Genomic DNA, 19,300 nt, shown 5'->3' on the forward strand with positions numbered 1-19,300 from the left:
ATATATTGGCAGCATTTAGTTGAAGGCTTAAAGTTACTGTGTAGTTAAATCAAATTGGCTGCCGGTTACATTGATATTACTTATAGCAAGTACACAATAAGCTTGACACTCAATACGCAAATCACATAAATATGTTGCGTTAAAATATCTATGTATTTATAAGTGAGAGATGATTTTTTTATAAGCTCTCTAAGTTACACGGCCATGAATAATACAAGACTCATCATAATGTAGGTGTATAGTATAAGAGATGATAAAAATCATAGTTCTTAAATCTATAAGAGATTTAATACATTGGTGCTTAAATTATAATGGTTCTCAAGTCAAATGCAGTAAAATATGCCAGTGTCCAAATTTAAAAGACTAAAAAAACCTCTATCTCAAATAGTCATTGAATTCTAAATACATCTGAAATAAATATCAAAGAAATTTAACGTTATAGGGAATATGTAACTACTGACATTTATTGACACAGCACTTAACTACCATTGTTGATAATTTAATGGTAACCGTAATTATAAAGCTGCTAAGCATTACGGACACAAACATACAAGGTCTACAAAAACTGCGGGGACGTAATATATTGGCAGCATTTAGTTGGAGGCTTAAAGCTACTGTGGAGTTAAATCGAACTAGCTGCCAATTGCATTGATATTACTTATGACAAGTACATAATTAGCTTGACACTTAATACATAAGTCACTTAAATATGTTGCGTTATAATATCTATGTATTTATAAGTGAGAGATGATTTTATATAAGCTTTCTAAGTTACACGGTCATGAATAATACAAGACTCATCATAATGTAGGTGTATAGTATAAGAGATGATAAAAATCATAGGTCTTAAATCTATAAGAGATTTAATACGTTGGTGCTGAAATTATAGTGGTTCTAAAGTCAAATGCATTGAAATATGGCAGTGTCTAAATTTGAAAGACTAAAAAAACCTCTATCTCAAACAATCATTGGAATCAAATACATGCGCCATAAATATCAACCGCTTCGTAGCTCTATAGGGAACAAACAGCAACTGACGTTCAGTAGCACTGTAGATAACTAGCTTTTAGGACAATTCGATGGCACCCAAATTTTTGGGTTCTTTCGAGTCGAAAAGTATTTCGATTGAATATTATTCCCGGTATAGTTAAGAGTCAAATGATGTTAATAATGACTGTATTTATTTCTAGTGGATGTTTGAGACAGATTTGTATTTAGTCAGTTGCATTAAATATTGTTTCCTTTAAATACAGATGGCTGATAGTAACAGTATGAGATGGTGACTTAGTAATGTAGAAAGATGTCAAATTATGAGCAGCCGTACATCGAACTGATGTTATGTATTTGCATACAGTGATTAAGTCGGACATAAAATGTTACATGTGTATTTGTTGCTATCATGAAAAATAGTCACTAATCTATTAAAAAAACGATAATTTAATGCATTAGTATTTTATACTTTTTTTAAAATGAGTCAAATAAATTGAGAGCAGTTTGCTTATAATGCCAGTTGAATTTTTGTCTAACCTTATTTAAGTTTACAATAATTTCGAGTCAGCGATTGTATGTTGCCAACATACTTGGTAGCATCGAAAGTTGTAGCAAGTGGAGGTTTGTGCTCGTGCGATTTAGTGGTAGCAGTATATATGTTATAACAATTATATATAATTAACTTTATACTAGAGTATACAGCGGTACCAACTTTTTTAATTTTTATATCTCTGAAGGTAAAGTAGATCTCGAAAGGTAACTCTAACATTATACGCGGGTAGGAATCGGAATAAGAAAATTTAAATTCATATAAAATTTCTATTAAAACATTTATTAACAAAAATAAAGACATTAAAATTTACGACTATCATTAAAGATTGTTATTTTGATAACTGTATTTTATATTTTCTTAAAAATAGATAATTTAATTAACATATTTTTTAATAATTTAAAATATTTTATTGTCAATGCTTCACCGGTTAACTCAAATTCCCATGGCTTATTAGCTAAGAGTTATCTTAGAAAATCTATTGGAAATACATCAACCGGTGAAGCATTTGGCTGCTTAGCCAAGCTAATGAAGTTAATCTGTTAAATTAGCTAAGCTGACGAGCGAGCCAGCTAATTAGCCTAGTTAAATTTTTTAACCGGTTATGCTGATTTAGATGTGCAGTCCTACTAGCTAACAATTCGCCGTAGGAAAGGTTTGCAGACATAATTTTGTTGAGAATTGAATGCTCTACAAAAAACGTAATCTATCATTTTTTTTTATAAATCCAATTATTCGAAAGTTATTTGAGCGTGAAGTCGAATTTAAATTAAATTTTTAGAATTTTGTCATTTTTTTGGCGAAACTATTAGCAGATTTATCACAAAATATCACGGGACATTTTTTGTAGACAATTCTATGCCTTACAAATTATTTCCAATAAAGTTTTTTCGAATTCCGCATTGTTTCCTAGTTATTTTCGTTTTTATGCCAAGCTTTTAAAATCGAACAGAAGACTACTTTTTTACGTGCTTGACATTAAAATAAAAAGAAGTAGAAAACAATGCAGAATCCGAAGAACTTCATTAGAAATAGTTCTTAGAGAATAAAATTGTCTACAAAGAAGGTTTCATTATATTTTGTAATAAGTCTGATAGTTTCGCCGGAAAAGTTCAAACATCTGAAAATTTAATATAAATTAGACATCAAGCTTAAATAACTTTTAAAAGAATGGATGTATCAAAAAGCGATAAGAGACTTTTTTTGGAGAGTGTTCAATTCTAGCGTATTTCACGCCAAATCGAATAATTTAAGAAATTAAAATGTTACACTTTGTGAAATTTATTTTATGTTTTTGTATCGTTAAAAGAATGATTTAAGTAAATTTTTTTGATAATGTTGGGCATTTTGTTGCCGAATTTTTTTTTTTTCTTTAAATAATTTATTTATTATTTATGGATAGAAAGTGAAGACTAATATTTTATTTGAATAATATTGATATAATTAGTAAATTAATTATTTTATAATTTATAATTTTATTTTTTTCAATTAACTAATATTTTTTTGTTATGTAACTTATGTGTAAATAATTAAATTTTTCAAATAAAGTAAAAATTATATTATGACAATAAAATATTTTAAATTATTAAAAAATATGTTAATTAAATTATCTATTTTTAAGAAAATATAAAATACAGTTATCAAAATAACAATCTTTAATGATAATCGTAAATTTTAATGTCTTTATTTTTGTTAATAAATGTTTTAATAGAAATTTTATATGAATTTAAATTTTCTTATTCCGATCCCTACCCGCGTATAATGTTAAAGTTACCTTTCGAGATCTACTTTACCTTCAGAGATATAAAAATTAAAAAAGTTGGTACCGCTGTATACTCTAGTATAAAATTAATTTGGTATAATATACTGTTACCACTAAATTTTTTCTTATTTCAAATTGTTTTTACTTTTTAATTTGTAGTTTCATAGAAATTACGTATAGCATATATTTCACTTGGCGACGTCTCTGGCTCCCGCCCATCCTTAACACAAACTTTTAGCTCGCGAGTGAACTAACATAACCTGATTTGCGATTGTAAACAGCAGGTTTGTTTGTAAGCAATTTAAAAAACAAGAACTGTTAGATAATTATTTCAATTTTAAATTAACGATAACAAGAAACAAGTGATAATTTTTAGATATAATTATAAATAAATAATGAGTTGTCATTTAAAAAGTACTGATGATGTACTTAATGTAAATAAAAATATTTTAGCATATAATGATTTAGAAAGTTATGATAATAATGATGATTTATTGGATTTACAATCAAAAGTATTTAATATAAATGAAATAAATGTTAGTGATGAATTACAATCAGCAGAACCTCAATTGCTACCAGAAGAAAATAAATTACAATCAACAATTGAATTACTAGAATTGTTCAAAGATAATTCAAAAGTTTCTGACGAATCACAAGTTGAAAAAAAAAATGTACATATTGCTGACACAAAACTAAGTCAAGAAAATCATAGTATTGTTCCAGAAACTCTGGATTCTGATACAATAACTGAAACACTAAATTATTATGACTGGAGCAAGCCGCTTAGACTGCTTTGCACAGTTGCAGAAGAGCCACCGACGGATTTAGAAAATCTAACTCGTGGTTGTATTTGGTCACCAGATGGTACATGTCTGCTGGTCCCATCAGCAGATTTTAGAATCCGGGTCTACGAGTTGCCACGTGAACTCTACACTGGTACTTTACCAGGAACTTTACCTCTGCCTCCGCTGACTCCAGCTTTGAAAATAAAAGAAGGTGGTCTTGTTTATGACACCTGCTGGTATCCGTGGATGAGTTCCTGGGAACCAGACACCTGTTGCTTTTTAAGTACTAGCAAAGAAACTCCCGTTCATTTATGGGACGCATTTACTGGTTCACTGCGAGCTACTTATCGTGCTTACAATCAGTAAGAATTTATTTCAAGATCACCCAATGAAAATAATTAATAAAACTATCTATTTTATTTCAGAGTTGATGAAGTTGAAGCAGCAATAAGTGTGCAATTTGCCGAATCCGGTAGTTCAATATGGACTGGTTTCGACAATGCGCTACGTTCTTTTGATACCAACAGACCAGGAAGACAAATTAATGATGTTTTACTTAAAAATGACTTTCCAAATGTACGTGGTATAGTCAGCTGTATTCGTGACAATCCGACTATGCCTGGTTTAATTGCTTTTGGTACTTATTCGAAATGTATAGGTAACTATTTTCATTATCATCATAAATCGATCTTCATCGGTAAGTTAATATAACTAACAACCTGGAAATCATACATGACTGCCGAAGTTAATTACAAAATTTATTTAATATATATTTTAAATTCAATTTTTTGTTAAATCATTTGCTCATTGTTGTAACGCAAAAATTATTACAAAAAAACTATCATATAGTAATAAAAACTTTAAAATATTTAGTATTCTTGAAATGTTTATCATTAACATATATTTATAAATACATGTATAATTCATTTTTTCATGGAACATCATGGTCAACTTTCGCAAAGTGTATATTTTGAAAGCTAGACGATAAACTTGATTTCTGTTTTTTGTTAAAGTTTATAACTATTTTTTTAATTTCACAATTGTGATGAAAAACAATTAAAATTACAAATAAATGAAATTATTTAGATGTCATATTTAGAAATGTGAACCAATTAATATTTCTTTAAGTAAACAAATAGTTTTTGAGAAATATTATTTAGTTGAACAGATATGCCCTTTCTTTCGACTGTCGGATCGTATTTTTAAAATTTTTATTATCATTAAAACTTAATACGATAAACATTCTAATCTGTTCGAATTATTATTTCTTTCATTAATTTTCATAATAGTAATCATGATATATTAAAAAAAAATCAATAAATTTTTAGGGTTTACTGAAGGAATGTTGCCTGTAATTGTTGACTTAAAGAAAAGCAAAAAGATTGTCTTAGAAAAATTTAACCTACTCCCTTAAAAACATAAAAAATAAATTATTAATGTATTATTTAGGACTGTACAAAGATGGACCTTTATGTGTCTTAAAAACGGACAGTGGAGTCACGCAGATTGAATTCAGTGCCTGTGGTACAAAATTATACTCAGCTGTAAGACGCAGCAATGAATTTATTTGTTGGGATCTACGGAATCCGGGAATCATTTTAAAATCATTTGAAAAACGTCAAGCTGACACTAATCAGCGAATACAATTTTGTGTTAGCAATGATGGGAATCAAATAATATCAGGTAATTAAATCGATGAATTAATTTATTTATATTTATATTAATAATTATATTATTTATATTAAACAACAATTTAATTTATTATAGGAAGTACTGATGGCGAAGTAAAAGTCTGGAGTCTTGAAAACTCAACGGAAACTGAGATTTCCCCTTCATGGAGTATAAAATTATCAAATGATTGTATTAATGGTGTCAATACTCACAAAACATTACCTATACTGAGTACTTGTTCGGGACAGCGATTTCATGATAATGACATTTGTAAAGATAATAACGTCAGATTTTGGTACTGTAAGTAATTCTTTATCGTTAGAATATTTTTTTTTTAGTAATACTCGATCAGAAAGCTAGTACTTGATCACTCCATGTATTTTTATATCTGTACTAGCTATGATACCCGGCTTCGCTCGGGAGTTGATATGAGATTATGTGGTAGATGAAATAAAAAAACATACTATGACGTAAAAAGTAAAATATATATTTTGAAAACATTTTCTATATTTACATGTATTTGCATTTTCTCTTTATTTACACTACTTGTTTATAAACAACATTTTTCATTTTATTGTCCGGGGTATATATATATATAAATTTTTCGAACTTCCTACTCTTAAGCAAGCTACATATAGCTGACCGTGAGAGAAGCAGGATTGAAGGGAAAGGCGCGGAATTTAAAAACTTTAATTTTTAAAATGTTTTCAAAAGTGATTTGAATAACTAAAATGATGTCGCTTTAACTCCATCATATAAGTTAGCTGCTGCTGTATAAATACACAAAATTTAATAACTTTATTATAGTAAAAAATGTAATTTAAGACTTTATTGAAATTGGAATTTTAATTTTCGCGCCCCAAATAATCGTTCTTTTAAGTCCATATTGTGTACAATGAATGATGTTTAACTACTCGACAACAGATGGCGCCACTACATTTACTTTCCAAGTTGAAGGGTTGGAAAAACCCTTATATCTTTAAAGACACACCCTTTAGGTTAAAACGGGAACTTTCTTGTTCGAGGGGGGATAAAAGGCTATCACATTATATAAGTCCCTTTATCGTGCTGGGAACCTTTTTAAGTTTTATCGGCACGCACATCTTATCAACTTAGTTTTATTATATATAATGATAATGATTTAGTCGTATTTAATAAATATAGATATACAAATACATGAGTGATCGAGTACTAGTTTCCTAGTCGGGTACTGGATCTTTTACCTTATATCATCATTTATTAGACTTAAAAAGTAAATTATAACAAATATTTGTAAAACGGAGAAAGAATCTGGGCGTCGGTTGACCCTGCGGGCCAGCCCCAAAACTTCCCGCTGTTTTCGACCTCAAAGAGCTCGAAAACATTAGTGTAGATGTATTTTCGAGCTCTTCGAGCTCGAAAATGCTATCACATGCAATTGTTTTTTTACGATCTTTTCAAGCTTTAACAAGTTACCTGTTATGCTGAAGTTTGAAAATTTAAGAATCGAAAATCATCAATGAAGCGGTTTTTAAAATTTAGTTCCTGATTATGTTCAGTAAAATAAGTGTATTGAGGCAGAAATCAATGTCAGGGATCAAAATCAAGATTTAAATAAGTTCTGACTCATGTAAGAAACAATAAAATATGAAATATCCGATAAAAATATTAAAAACTACGTTTTATCGATTTTTTTGTTGATAATATGATTTAAACTAAAAACCAAGTTCGATGACATTATATGATCAAAAGAAACCATAAAAAAGATGAGTTGGTATGATATCAGGCACATTTTAGTACGTTATATTATGATTTATCCGAAAAAAATAACATAAAATGTTATTTTTTTAACATTTCAACGCCGATATCTTTTGAACTAATCAATCGATTTTGATAGTTGACGTGGCAATCGGCGCGTTTTATTGAATTCTAGAGCTGATTAAAATTTGAAATCGATCGCGTCAGTCGTTTCGAAAATATTTAGAAAAAACCGTTTTTCACCATTTCTTTCTCCCGCGATAACTCTCAAACGAATTATCCGATTTTGATGTTTGAGGTGGCAATCGACGCCTTTTATTGAGTACTAGAGCTGATTAGATTTTGAACTCGATCGTATAAGTCGTTTTTGAGAAATCAATAAAAAACTAAAAAAAAAATTTTTTTTTTTTTCGTAATTCGCAAATATTTTCGAGTCTATTGGATCAAATAATCTGAAATTCTCAGGAAAGTTGATAGCCAACAAGCTCTTTCGATTGCCACCTCAACCGTCCAAATCGATTGATTAGTTCGAAAGTTACAAAGAGTTTACACACACACACACACACACACACACACACACACACACACACACACACACACACACACACACACACACACACACACACACACACACACACACACACACACACACACACACACACACACACACACACACACACACACACACACACACACACACACACACACACACACACACACACACACACACACACACACACACACACACACACACACACACACACACACACACACACACACACACACACACACACACACACACACACACACACACACACACACACACACACACACACACACACACACACACACACACACACACACACACACACACACACACACACACACACACACACACACACACACACACACACACACACACACACACACACACACACACACACACACACACACACACACACACACACACACACACACACACACACACACACACACACACACACACACACACACACACACACACACACACACACACACACACACACACACACACACACACACACACACACACACACACACACACACACACACACACACACACACACACACACACACACACACACACACACACACACACACACACACACACACACACACACACACACACACACACACACACACACACACACACACACACACACACACACACACACACACACACACACACACACACACACACACACACACACACACACACACACACACACACACACACACACACACACACACACACACACACACACACACACACACACACACACACACACACACACACACACACACACACACACACACACACACACACACACACACACACACACACACACACACACACACACACACACACACACACACACACACACACACACACACACACACACACACACACACACACACACACACACACACACACACACACACACACACACACACACACACACACACACACACACACACACACACACACACACACACACACACACACACACACACACACACACACACACACACACACACACACACACACACACACACACACACACACACACACACACACACACACACACACACACACACACACACACACACACACACACACACACACACACACACACACACACACACACACACACACACACACACACACACACACACACACACACACACACACACACACACACACACACACACACACACACACACACACACACACACACACACACACACACACACACACACACACACACACACACACACACACACACACACACACACACACACACACACACACACACACACACACACACACACACACACACACACACACACACACACACACACACACACACACACACACACACACACACACACACACACACACACACACACACACACACACACACACACACACACACACACACACACACACACACACACACACACACACACACACACACACACACACACACACACACACACACACACACACACACACACACACACACACACACACACACACACACACACACACACACACACACACACACACACACACACACACACACACACACACACACACACACACACACACACACACACACACACACACACACACACACACACACACACACACACACACACACACACACACACACACACACACACACACACACACACACACACACACACACACACACACACACACACACACACACACACACACACACACACACACACACACACACACACACACACACACACACACACACACACACACACACACACACACACACACACACACACACACACACACACACACACACACACACACACACACACACACACACACACACACACACACACACACACACACACACACACACACACACACACACACACACACACACACACACACACACACACACACACACACACACACACACACACACACACACACACACACACACACACACACACACACACACACACACACACACACACACACACACACACACACACACACACACACACACACACACACACACACACACACACACACACACACACACACACACACACACACACACACACACACACACACACACACACACACACACACACACACACACACACACACACACACACACACACACACACACACACACACACACACACACACACACACACACACACACACACACACACACACACACACACACACACACACACACACACACACACACACACACACACACACTCGGACATCATTCTGAAAATAGTCAGAATAGCTTCCTAGGACCTCAAAACGTCGACATCTGATGAAAACTTGATTTTCGAAAATCGGGGTGAAAACAATAACTTCCCGAAATTTTTGAAAATCGTCGATTTTCTTAGCGGGAAGTTAAAAAATACTGAAATATAATGGTAATTATATAGAAGTGGGGCTGCCTACGTTTTTTGCGATAAAAAAAAAAGTATTTGAGATACGGACTTCGTTTTGGTGCCATTTTTTCAGCTTTTCGGCGGATTTGTTAATCTTCATTGACAATTGGTCGATAAATTGAGTTACCTATTTCTTTTTTCACTTTTATATCTAAAATTTTGTAGTTTGTTTAGTTTTTCAATGATTTTTCACTCAAAACTATTTTCCGGGTTATGATCATTTTTTTTTTTCGTAAAGTACTTAAAAAACTGAAGAAAATGGCGCCAAGATCATTTCGATATTTTAATTTGAACGAATTTTAGAAAACATCAAAAATGAGCTTTTTTTTTTTACATTTTACATAAATTAGGTCTGAATTTTTTTTTTTTTTTTTTTTTTAAATTACTGTATGAAAAAAAATTTTTTTTTGTTTTCTACTTTTATTTTAACAGTAATGTGAGCAATTTTTTTTTCCACTTTTATTTTAAATTTCTGTATGATCAAAATTTTTTTTCAATTTTTTTTTAACATATCAATAACTAATTTTTTTTTTTTACTTTTATTTTGAGGGTAATGGGGGCAAATTCCATTAAAAAAAAAACATATTTTTTCACTAATAGTTTTTGATTAGTTTGTTTTACTAAACTTTGTTTCATTTATAAAACTTAAAAAATCTTAAATTATTGTTTTTACTGAATTTAAATTAAAATTTTAATGTGATCTTTGAAAAATTTACTTAATATTGCAAAAAAATTATGCAGACGTAATGTGTGGTCTGTAAATCGATTTCTAAATATAAAATCGGCAATATATCCCTCCATGTTTTCCTCAGATCGCCCATACTTCGGAATATTTGCCCGTGCATTACGCCAAGTTCTTTCGATATTTTGGGTATGTGCACCAGTCTCAGGGTCAACAAAATTCACTGAGTGATTTACAGATAAATGTCGATATCCTAAAATATTTTTAATAACAATACATCGTTATGATATTTTAAAGTAATCGAAATACTATTTTTATTTTTTTTATATTTTACTTTATTACCTTCGTCTTCTAAGCAATTGTAAGCTTTCCAATAATCAGAATAAACAATCTGCGATGTACTCGTTTTTTTATCACTTCCAATAATGTTTCTTTGGTTCGATTTTGTACGGGTTCAATGAAAAAATTTTCAGAGTCTCTTTCGAAACCACCAAATAGCCATTGTCCATCAATAATTGGCCCTTTATTATAATTTCTAACACCAAATTTAGCCTCATCAATTTCAATGATTTTATTGCGACCACCAATCTTAGGATTCGAATTTTTTTCAAGCCAATATTCTAATACTTCCCTTATAAAAGCACTCCAATTACTATATATTTTTGGAGATATTTCAAATTCGGTAATCAAGTATTGTTGGTGAGGTGGATTAAGTAACAAATATTGCGTAATTAACGAACAACATTTTTCAATGGATAAATGTGCATTTTGGAACCATGATCCCGTTCTTAATGATTGTTTGAAATTACAAATTTTCGTTTTCCTTTCCTTATTTTCCGTATATATCGTTTTTTTTGACAACGCCACTTCATACTTGTATCTAATTTGCATATATTATTACAATTTTTACAAATAACTGTAGTTTCGATTGCGTTATGGTCCATCAAATATTTTATGGTATCATCTTTATTATTGAATAATATAATAGCTTCACTTAAATTCAAACTACAATTTCTACAACTCATTTTATTTCAAATTTAAAATTTATAACAATGATATTTAAGATTTATTTATAGAACAAATAAAAATAATACACACAAATGATAATTAGTCACGGAAAACCAATAAATAATTTTAAACAATCCAATGGCGATAATTAATTATCATTTTATATAAAATATATTCGCTATGACTGTGACTGCAGCGCCAGACAAAATATGAACTACGGGAGGCTGTCAGAGTATGTTTTTATACGTATGTCAATAGCAAGAAACATAAAAATAAATAAATATTATAAATAATAAAAAAAAAAAAAAGTTGTAAAAAATATGTGACAGTTTTATAGTAATTGCAGTTTTGTTTTTTAGCTAAACGGACCATCAATAAGTAAGTATAATGATAAAAAATAAAAAAGATTGCAGTAAGCATTTAGGTTAAGTTGTTTGAAATTCATATCAAAGTCAAAATATGATACTAAGGAAAAAATCAAAATGAAAAATAAATAATTAAATAATAACAAAATAAATACTTTCACGTGTGCTTGCTTACACTTTCAGTAATCATAGCCTCCCGTAACTCCGAAAGTAACCACTGCAAACGATTCAGTCAATTTGATTTCCCCTACCATGGCTTCACTCAGAGCGAATATGTTTACATATATTTATAAATCCTTATTTTGAAATATAACAACTAACGCCAATCGATAAGACAGAACTCTATTTTATCATTAATAGATATTGCACAATAAAAAAAAGTAAAGGAACCCTGATAACACGAGTTGATCGTGAAAAAGTTGGTCATTCATTAGTTTCCGACCAACTTGACGACAAGTTATCGACAACTTCAGCTTTTGCAACTTTTGGCTACAAGTTACCGCCAACTTTCTCAGAAAGTTGGTGCCAGTATGGAGCCGCAACTGGAATGCAAGTTTCTGAGGAAATTGAAAAGAAATTTACCGTCAACTTATGATTGCCAACTTTCTCAGGAAGTGATCGTCAACTTTTTGGATTTACATTTTTTGCCACCAACTTTCTCAGAAAATGTCCATCAACTATTGGAGGTACCAACTGTTGGCGGTCAACTTGGTTCCAGTTGCGGCTGCAAGTTTCTCATCAGTTTCTCACCAACTTGGCTATCAGGGTATGTGTGAAAGTATCCCTGATAGCCAAGTTGGCGAGAAACTGACGAGAAACTTGCAGCCGCAACTGGACACTAAGTTGACCACCAACAGTTGGTACCTCCAATAGTTGACAGACATTTTCTTAGAAAGTTGGCGGTAACTTGTAGCCAAAAGTTGCAAAATCTAAAGTTGTTGACAACTTGTCGTCAAGTTGGTCGGAAACTAATGAATGACCAACTTTTTCACGATCAACTCGTGCTATCAGGGATAAGAATAAAAAATTAAAAAAAAAAATGATTTTTCAATTTTCATATCTAAAAAATAGAAAAAAAAATTCTCATCATATAGAAAAAAAAATATATATATATATTTTAGATCTAATATATGTAAAAATACTGAAATCAAACGAAAAAAAAGTGATAGATACAGTATATTACAAAAATCAGTCTGTCGGTTGACCCTGCGGGCCAGCCCCAAAAGTTTCCGCCCATTTCGAGCTCCTTGAGCTCGAAAAATTGTTGTAGATATATTTTCGAGCTCGAAAATATTTTTGTATAGCTTTGTTTTCGAAAAAAAAAAAAAACGTTTTTTACCATTTTTTTTTTCATATGATATCTCTCGAACGAATAAACCGATTGAGACGTTCAAGGTGGCAATCAACGCGTTTTATTGAGTTTTACAACTGATCAGATTTTGAAATTAATTTATCGACTCGTTTTTGAGAAATTTCCAAAACACTATATAATTTTTTTTTTTTTAATTCTTTCGACAATGGTTTCTCTTGAAAGAATTAACCGATTTTTATGGTTGAGGTGGCATTCGACGCGGCTTATGAAGCTTTAGAGCCCAGTTGATTTTGGAATTAATCCTTTAAGAACATAAAAAGTTATCCAAAAAAAACATTTTTAAAAAGTTTATTTTTGGAATATCTCTGAACGAACCCTACCGATCAAGCTCAATTTTTTTTCAGTTTCTAGATATTCGCAAGCTACGTCGAATGACACCTTGACGATCAAAGTCGGTTCATCCGTTCAAAAGTTATAGATATTCACATACGTACGTACGTACATACATACATACATACATACATACACTCGGACATCATCGTGAAATTAGTCAGGATAGCTCCCTAGAACCTCAAAACGTCAAAATCTCTTAGAAATTCGATTTTCGAAAATCGGATTGAAACCAATAACTTCCCGAATTTTTGAAAATGTGCAATTTTCTTAACGGGAAGTTAAAAAAGTAAATAAAAAAAAAATTAGACTTAATATACATTTGTATATGTGAAAATATAAGAATTTTAAAAAAATTAGTGGAAAAAAAAAAACAAAGTGAAAAATCAAAATTTTTTTCAATCTCCATATCTAAAAAAAAGAAAAAAAATTATAATAATACAGAAAAAAAAATAGTAAAAAACAAAAAAAAGTAAAAAATTTTTCAGGCCTAATTTATGTAAAAAGTAAAAAAAAAAGCTCATTTTTGATGTTTTCTAAAATCCGTCCAAATTAAGATATCGAAATGGTCTTGGCGCCATTCTCTTCAGTTTTTAATGTACTTTACGAAAAAAAATATCATAATAACCTAGAAAATAGTTTTGGATGGAATACCATTGAAAAACTAAAAAACTACAAAATTTTCAATAGAAAAGTGAAAAAAAAAATATGTTATCTAAGTTTTTTGGATAAATGTCAATACGCTCTCATAAATCCGCCGAAAAGCTGAAAAAAATAGCATCAAAACGAAGTCTGTATCTCAAATACTTTTTTTTTATCGCAAAAAACGTAGGCAGCCCCACTTCTATATAATTACCCACAATATTATCATTAATAAAAGTTTAAACTAAAATATATGAAATACAAATTTCTAAAATTCAAATTTATTTTTCCCAAGATCGTTTCGTTAACGTCTTAAATTTTATTAATTTTAATATCCCAGACATCATTATTTTCAACATTTATCTCTTTTCTTATGCACCTGAAGATCGGAACGTTTTTCGCGGAACGAAAATAAAAAAATGAAATTAAAAGTAAAAAATCTACTGGGTTTAAATTTTTGAAATGTTTCACATAGATACTAGTATGCCAGCCACCACCAATTACCCCTCAAGTCACCTTTAAGAAGTCAAATTATATTATTTTTTTTTTTCATTTTCGTTGCGTGAAAAACATTCCGATCTTCAGGTACATCTCTTCTTATTAAACAATTAATTTAATTAAATTGAATTCCAGGTAGCCCTGATGATACAGCGTAAATTTAATCATAGAAAAATATGTGATCCGAAGTACAAAATTCAATTAACAGTAAATTTTTTCAACGACGATCTCCACAAAATATTAAACTGATACACAATTCAATTTATTCAAATAAGTAAATCTATAAATAAATGAACAATGAAAATTTATTTTAATTAAGACACTTAATCTATTCAAGATAAATCTATACCATTTTAAATCATCTTATTATTTGATTTATATTAAATTTTGGATAATTATTCAAATATTATTACATTTGAAATATAATTTTTTTAATAATAAAAATAAAATAAAGTTATAAAATATAATTAATTGTAATTTCTATTATTGTTATTATTAATAATAATAAGTATGGGTATTGTTAAATTTATATACATTTAATAATAATAATAATAATAATAGTTATTTTTTGAAAATTACCGATCAAATAAATATATAAGTCAAAAATAATAACATTAAATTATCTAGGTTTCTCGCACGCAGTACAATCATCAGATACATTGAGTCTGATAGATTTTCTTGATGATCTTCTACTAGGAGTCGTGTTTTCTTTATTTTTAGTAAGCGAACGAGCTCTTTTTTGTTTAGGTGTAGCTTTGTCAACTGTAGATTTGGAAGTTAAATCACCTTCTTTAACAGGATTCAGAGTCTTAACATCAGGAGCAGAAGGTTTACCAGTTTCAATTAATTCAACGACATTACGGTTTCGTTTTCTTCGATTTATGCCAAATAATTTCTGTGCCAATAACTGAGCAGCTTTTGATGGCACACGTTCTTCTGATGGATCAACAATGTGGTCAATAAATTCAAGCTTTTTTGTTATTTGATTATCAACTCCGACATCATTACAAGTACCAAGTTGATGAGCGTCAGAAATTGTAAAATTAACTTTGGTCACAGATTTATTTAATCCTTGTCCATCGGTTTTTTTCTTCAAAATACTTTTACCAGGAGTTTGATCCGAATTAATGTAACTGATAGAACTGTCAAGCTTTACTTCTGGAGTCTTCACCATGCGGCTTCTCAAGATCCTGCCGTCAGGAGTTTGTTTTCCAGCATCTTGCTCCTGTAATTTTTTTTTCCTCGCAGCTTCAATGAACATCTTCATCTTGCTTGAACCCATAACTTTATTCTTTTTTACAGCTTTCACTTTTTTTACCACTGGAGCCACTACTTCCACCTCTTCCTCAACCCAATCCTTCTCCTTTAACTTCTCCAGCTTAGCAAACCGATCATGACAGTTTCTTATCTCCGGACCCATCATTTCCCAAAATCCTTGGAGATCCTGGCTCCCAACAAGCGTCTCTGGATTGTTTGACTCGCAATCAGCAACAAGAAGACTAAAGCGATGGAATTTTTTTTTTATCAACAGCTTGGACTGGCCAATAGCCTGGTTTATAATAAAAACACCATCCTCTATAGTTTCTTCAGATTGAATTTTCTCCCAAATACGGCAGAGAGCTTCGAGTTTCTCTGTCTCCTGGCCCAACAAGTATTTGTAGTACTGTGCGGTCTTCTGCTTATCCTCCAGTGATGTATTCAACATTGATTGGACCGTTTCCTTGGTTGGTATTTCTCCACCAAATGAATTGTTAAGTAATCGATCGCGTTGTTCTTTGCGAGCATTTTTACCGCGACCTGTGATTATAAAAGGGGAAAATGCTGCTGGAACTGGTGATTCAGCTCGCGTACGTTCAATTGATTTATTAATTGGTGTCTTTTTCATTTCATGCAGGCCAAGAGTTTCAACTTTAGATTCAATTGAATCAGTCTTCAGATTGGCTGGAGCTCGACCAAAATGAGAAATGTTAGTTGACTTAAATGATGTCGCAATGAGCTCAGAAATACGCGATGATAATTCTTTTTCAGTAGGTCCAGTTTGATCAAGAATTGGTAAAGACTCAATACCTGCTGGTGGTTTGAAAACGTAATTATCCGGCGCTATTGATTTAAAACTTTTAGAAACTTCTGGCCTCAGTGATTTTAATGGAGTTTTGTTAGTTACTTTAACAGGAGTTTTGCTATTTATTTTAACTGGTGTTCTCGTTACAAGTTTTGATGGAGATTTAAATGAGTTTGCTAGTATTTTTGTTTGAGCTGGCGATTTTTTAGCTAAATTTGTTGATTTAGATGAAGGATTTACTTTCGATAAATTTGATTTGGCTTCCAAGCGCTTGGCAGTAGCACGTGTTATTCTTTTAACTGGTGATTCTTTTTTAGGTAGTTTTTTCTTGCCGTGTTGATGTGGCAGTGGCGGATCCGTAGACTTTGGGGAATAAATTTTATGATGAGGAATTCCAACTTTAAATGCTGGTTTTTTTTTCGCAGCTTCTATTTTTTTTTTAATCATCTTTTCAGCTCGCCAAAGCTCTAATCGTCTTTTGAGTTCCTGTCTCGGCGGACTCGCTACAAGATTGTCTGCAAAGATGGGTTAGGATTGAGGTTAGTGAATTGTTATTCATTTTTAATGAATTTTAACGTTAAGTATTTATTTGAAATATTACATTTACCTTCCTGGATACCATCATCTACAGCGCGTACCCGATTTAATTCTTGAGCTCTCTGGTGTTTTCTTTTTTGTTCAACGTCCAAAGCTCTTCCTAATCGAGCTTCTTGACTTTGAAACGGAACTTTTTTCTGTTTAAACAAATTAATTCGATCCATTTTCGTTTTATATATTTATGTATATGTTATTTAATAGATATACTAGAAAGATTATAATTTTTCCTTATTCACTTTTAATTCAGAAACACATGAATAACGTTCACACAAAATACGAGCTACGGTCTACGACAGCCTACGATCAAAACAATAACCGACAATTTTAAATATTAAAACAGACGCCGTATGACGACACTAAATTTAAATGCTGCCACTTTTTTGGGGTCCCTAGGAAAGATCCGAACGAAAAAGTAGCCAACGTAACAAAGGCAAACAAATTTAAAACCAACTTTTGGCTACAAGCAGTGCAGCCAGATCGCGGACGAAAAGTTCCCCTTCTTTCGCACCATTTTAGCATCACTCACAGCTTAAACGGTGTGCTATGTCCTGGGAGGTTACTAGGATCAGAGCTGACGCCACCTCCTGGACAGTGGGCAGTTCGTTGTCACGCGGGACCAATTTTGAATTTGAAACAGTGGATAAATTTATTGTTTACTACGATGATGATGATTATGATTGTTATTTAATGAAATAATTAAACTATGATTAAGGATAGATATAATTGATAAAATAACTTTTATCTAAAGACTGAGTTTTATTAATAAGTATGGATAAAACTTGATCAGTAATAACAGTTGTATTCGTAAAGAGTTCTCGGAGAGAAGTGAAGTTACATCAGACGGCAGAGAGATCTCGGACCTCCACTCTCCAACTTCTCCCCACTACTCTCATGTTCACACTCATGCTTATATGTATATATACTTATATATCTATGTTCTTTACTAAATATTATACTTATACATTTATACTTTCTACTAATTCAAATTTGAGATATAAGCTTACACATATATGTTCTTCACTTTATCCATTCTACAGCTTCTTATTACTTATTCTATTTTCTTGTACTTAGATACAATCTTCCAGTTAAATATTCTAGGCTATCAGAGGTGTATTCCTCCATAATTATTCTAAGGTTTATCTATCTATTTATTTAAACTTTCTTATAATAAAAATATATAATTTAATGAGTATGTGCCACGACGATTTATCATTTAAATTATTGACTCAATATTGTTAAGACGCAA

General features: G+C 32.3%; 2 protein-coding genes across 3 annotated transcripts; one reads left to right on the top strand and one right to left on the bottom strand.

The window, feature by feature from the left end:
* The first annotated feature begins 3,395 nt into the window (after positions 1-3,395).
* LOC103570524 (telomerase Cajal body protein 1) lies at positions 3,396-15,741 on the top strand. Its single transcript, XM_008548293.3, has 5 exons — positions 3,396-4,449; positions 4,513-4,745; positions 5,537-5,770; positions 5,855-6,058; positions 15,531-15,741. The coding sequence occupies exons 1-5, from the start codon at positions 3,698-3,700 to the stop codon at positions 15,551-15,553; spliced, it is 1,446 nt and encodes a 481-aa protein (XP_008546515.1). The 5' UTR covers positions 3,396-3,697; the 3' UTR covers positions 15,554-15,741.
* A 178-nt stretch (positions 15,742-15,919) lies between these two features.
* Positions 15,920-18,390, bottom strand: LOC103570525 (disks large-associated protein 5). 2 transcript variants are annotated; one of them, XM_008548294.3, is made up of 2 exons: positions 18,059-18,390; positions 15,920-17,972 (listed from the first exon to the last, which is right to left on the bottom strand). In XM_008548294.3, exons 1-2 carry the CDS (start codon positions 18,216-18,218, stop codon positions 16,015-16,017), a joined length of 2,118 nt encoding a protein of 705 aa, XP_008546516.1. In that variant the 5' UTR covers positions 18,219-18,390; the 3' UTR covers positions 15,920-16,014. The 2 variants fall into 2 exon arrangements, with proteins under 2 accessions (XP_008546516.1, XP_008546517.1); XM_008548295.2 differs by having other exon boundaries at positions 15,921-17,972; positions 18,065-18,390.
* Positions 18,391-19,300: the final 910 nt, after the last annotated feature.

Source organism: Microplitis demolitor, chromosome 9 (assembly GCF_026212275.2).
Source record: "Microplitis demolitor isolate Queensland-Clemson2020A chromosome 9, iyMicDemo2.1a, whole genome shotgun sequence".
NCBI classification, from domain to species: Eukaryota; Metazoa; Arthropoda; class Insecta; order Hymenoptera; family Braconidae; genus Microplitis; species Microplitis demolitor.

Coding starts and splice junctions, on each gene's coding strand:
- LOC103570525 (XM_008548294.3), bottom strand. CDS start 18,218: ATGGATCGAATTAATTTGTTTAAACAGAAAAAAGTTCCGTTTCAAAGT. Junction 17,973..18,058: donor TGGTATCCAGGAAGGTAAAT/GTAATATTTCAA, acceptor CCATCTTTGCAG/ACAATCTTGTAGCGAGTCCG.
- LOC103570524 (XM_008548293.3), top strand. CDS start 3,698: ATGAGTTGTCATTTAAAAAGTACTGATGATGTACTTAATGTAAATAAA. Junction 4,746..5,536: donor TACTTATTCGAAATGTATAG/GTAACTATTTTC, acceptor TGTATTATTTAG/GACTGTACAAAGATGGACCT. Junction 5,771..5,854: donor TGGGAATCAAATAATATCAG/GTAATTAAATCG, acceptor AATTTATTATAG/GAAGTACTGATGGCGAAGTA.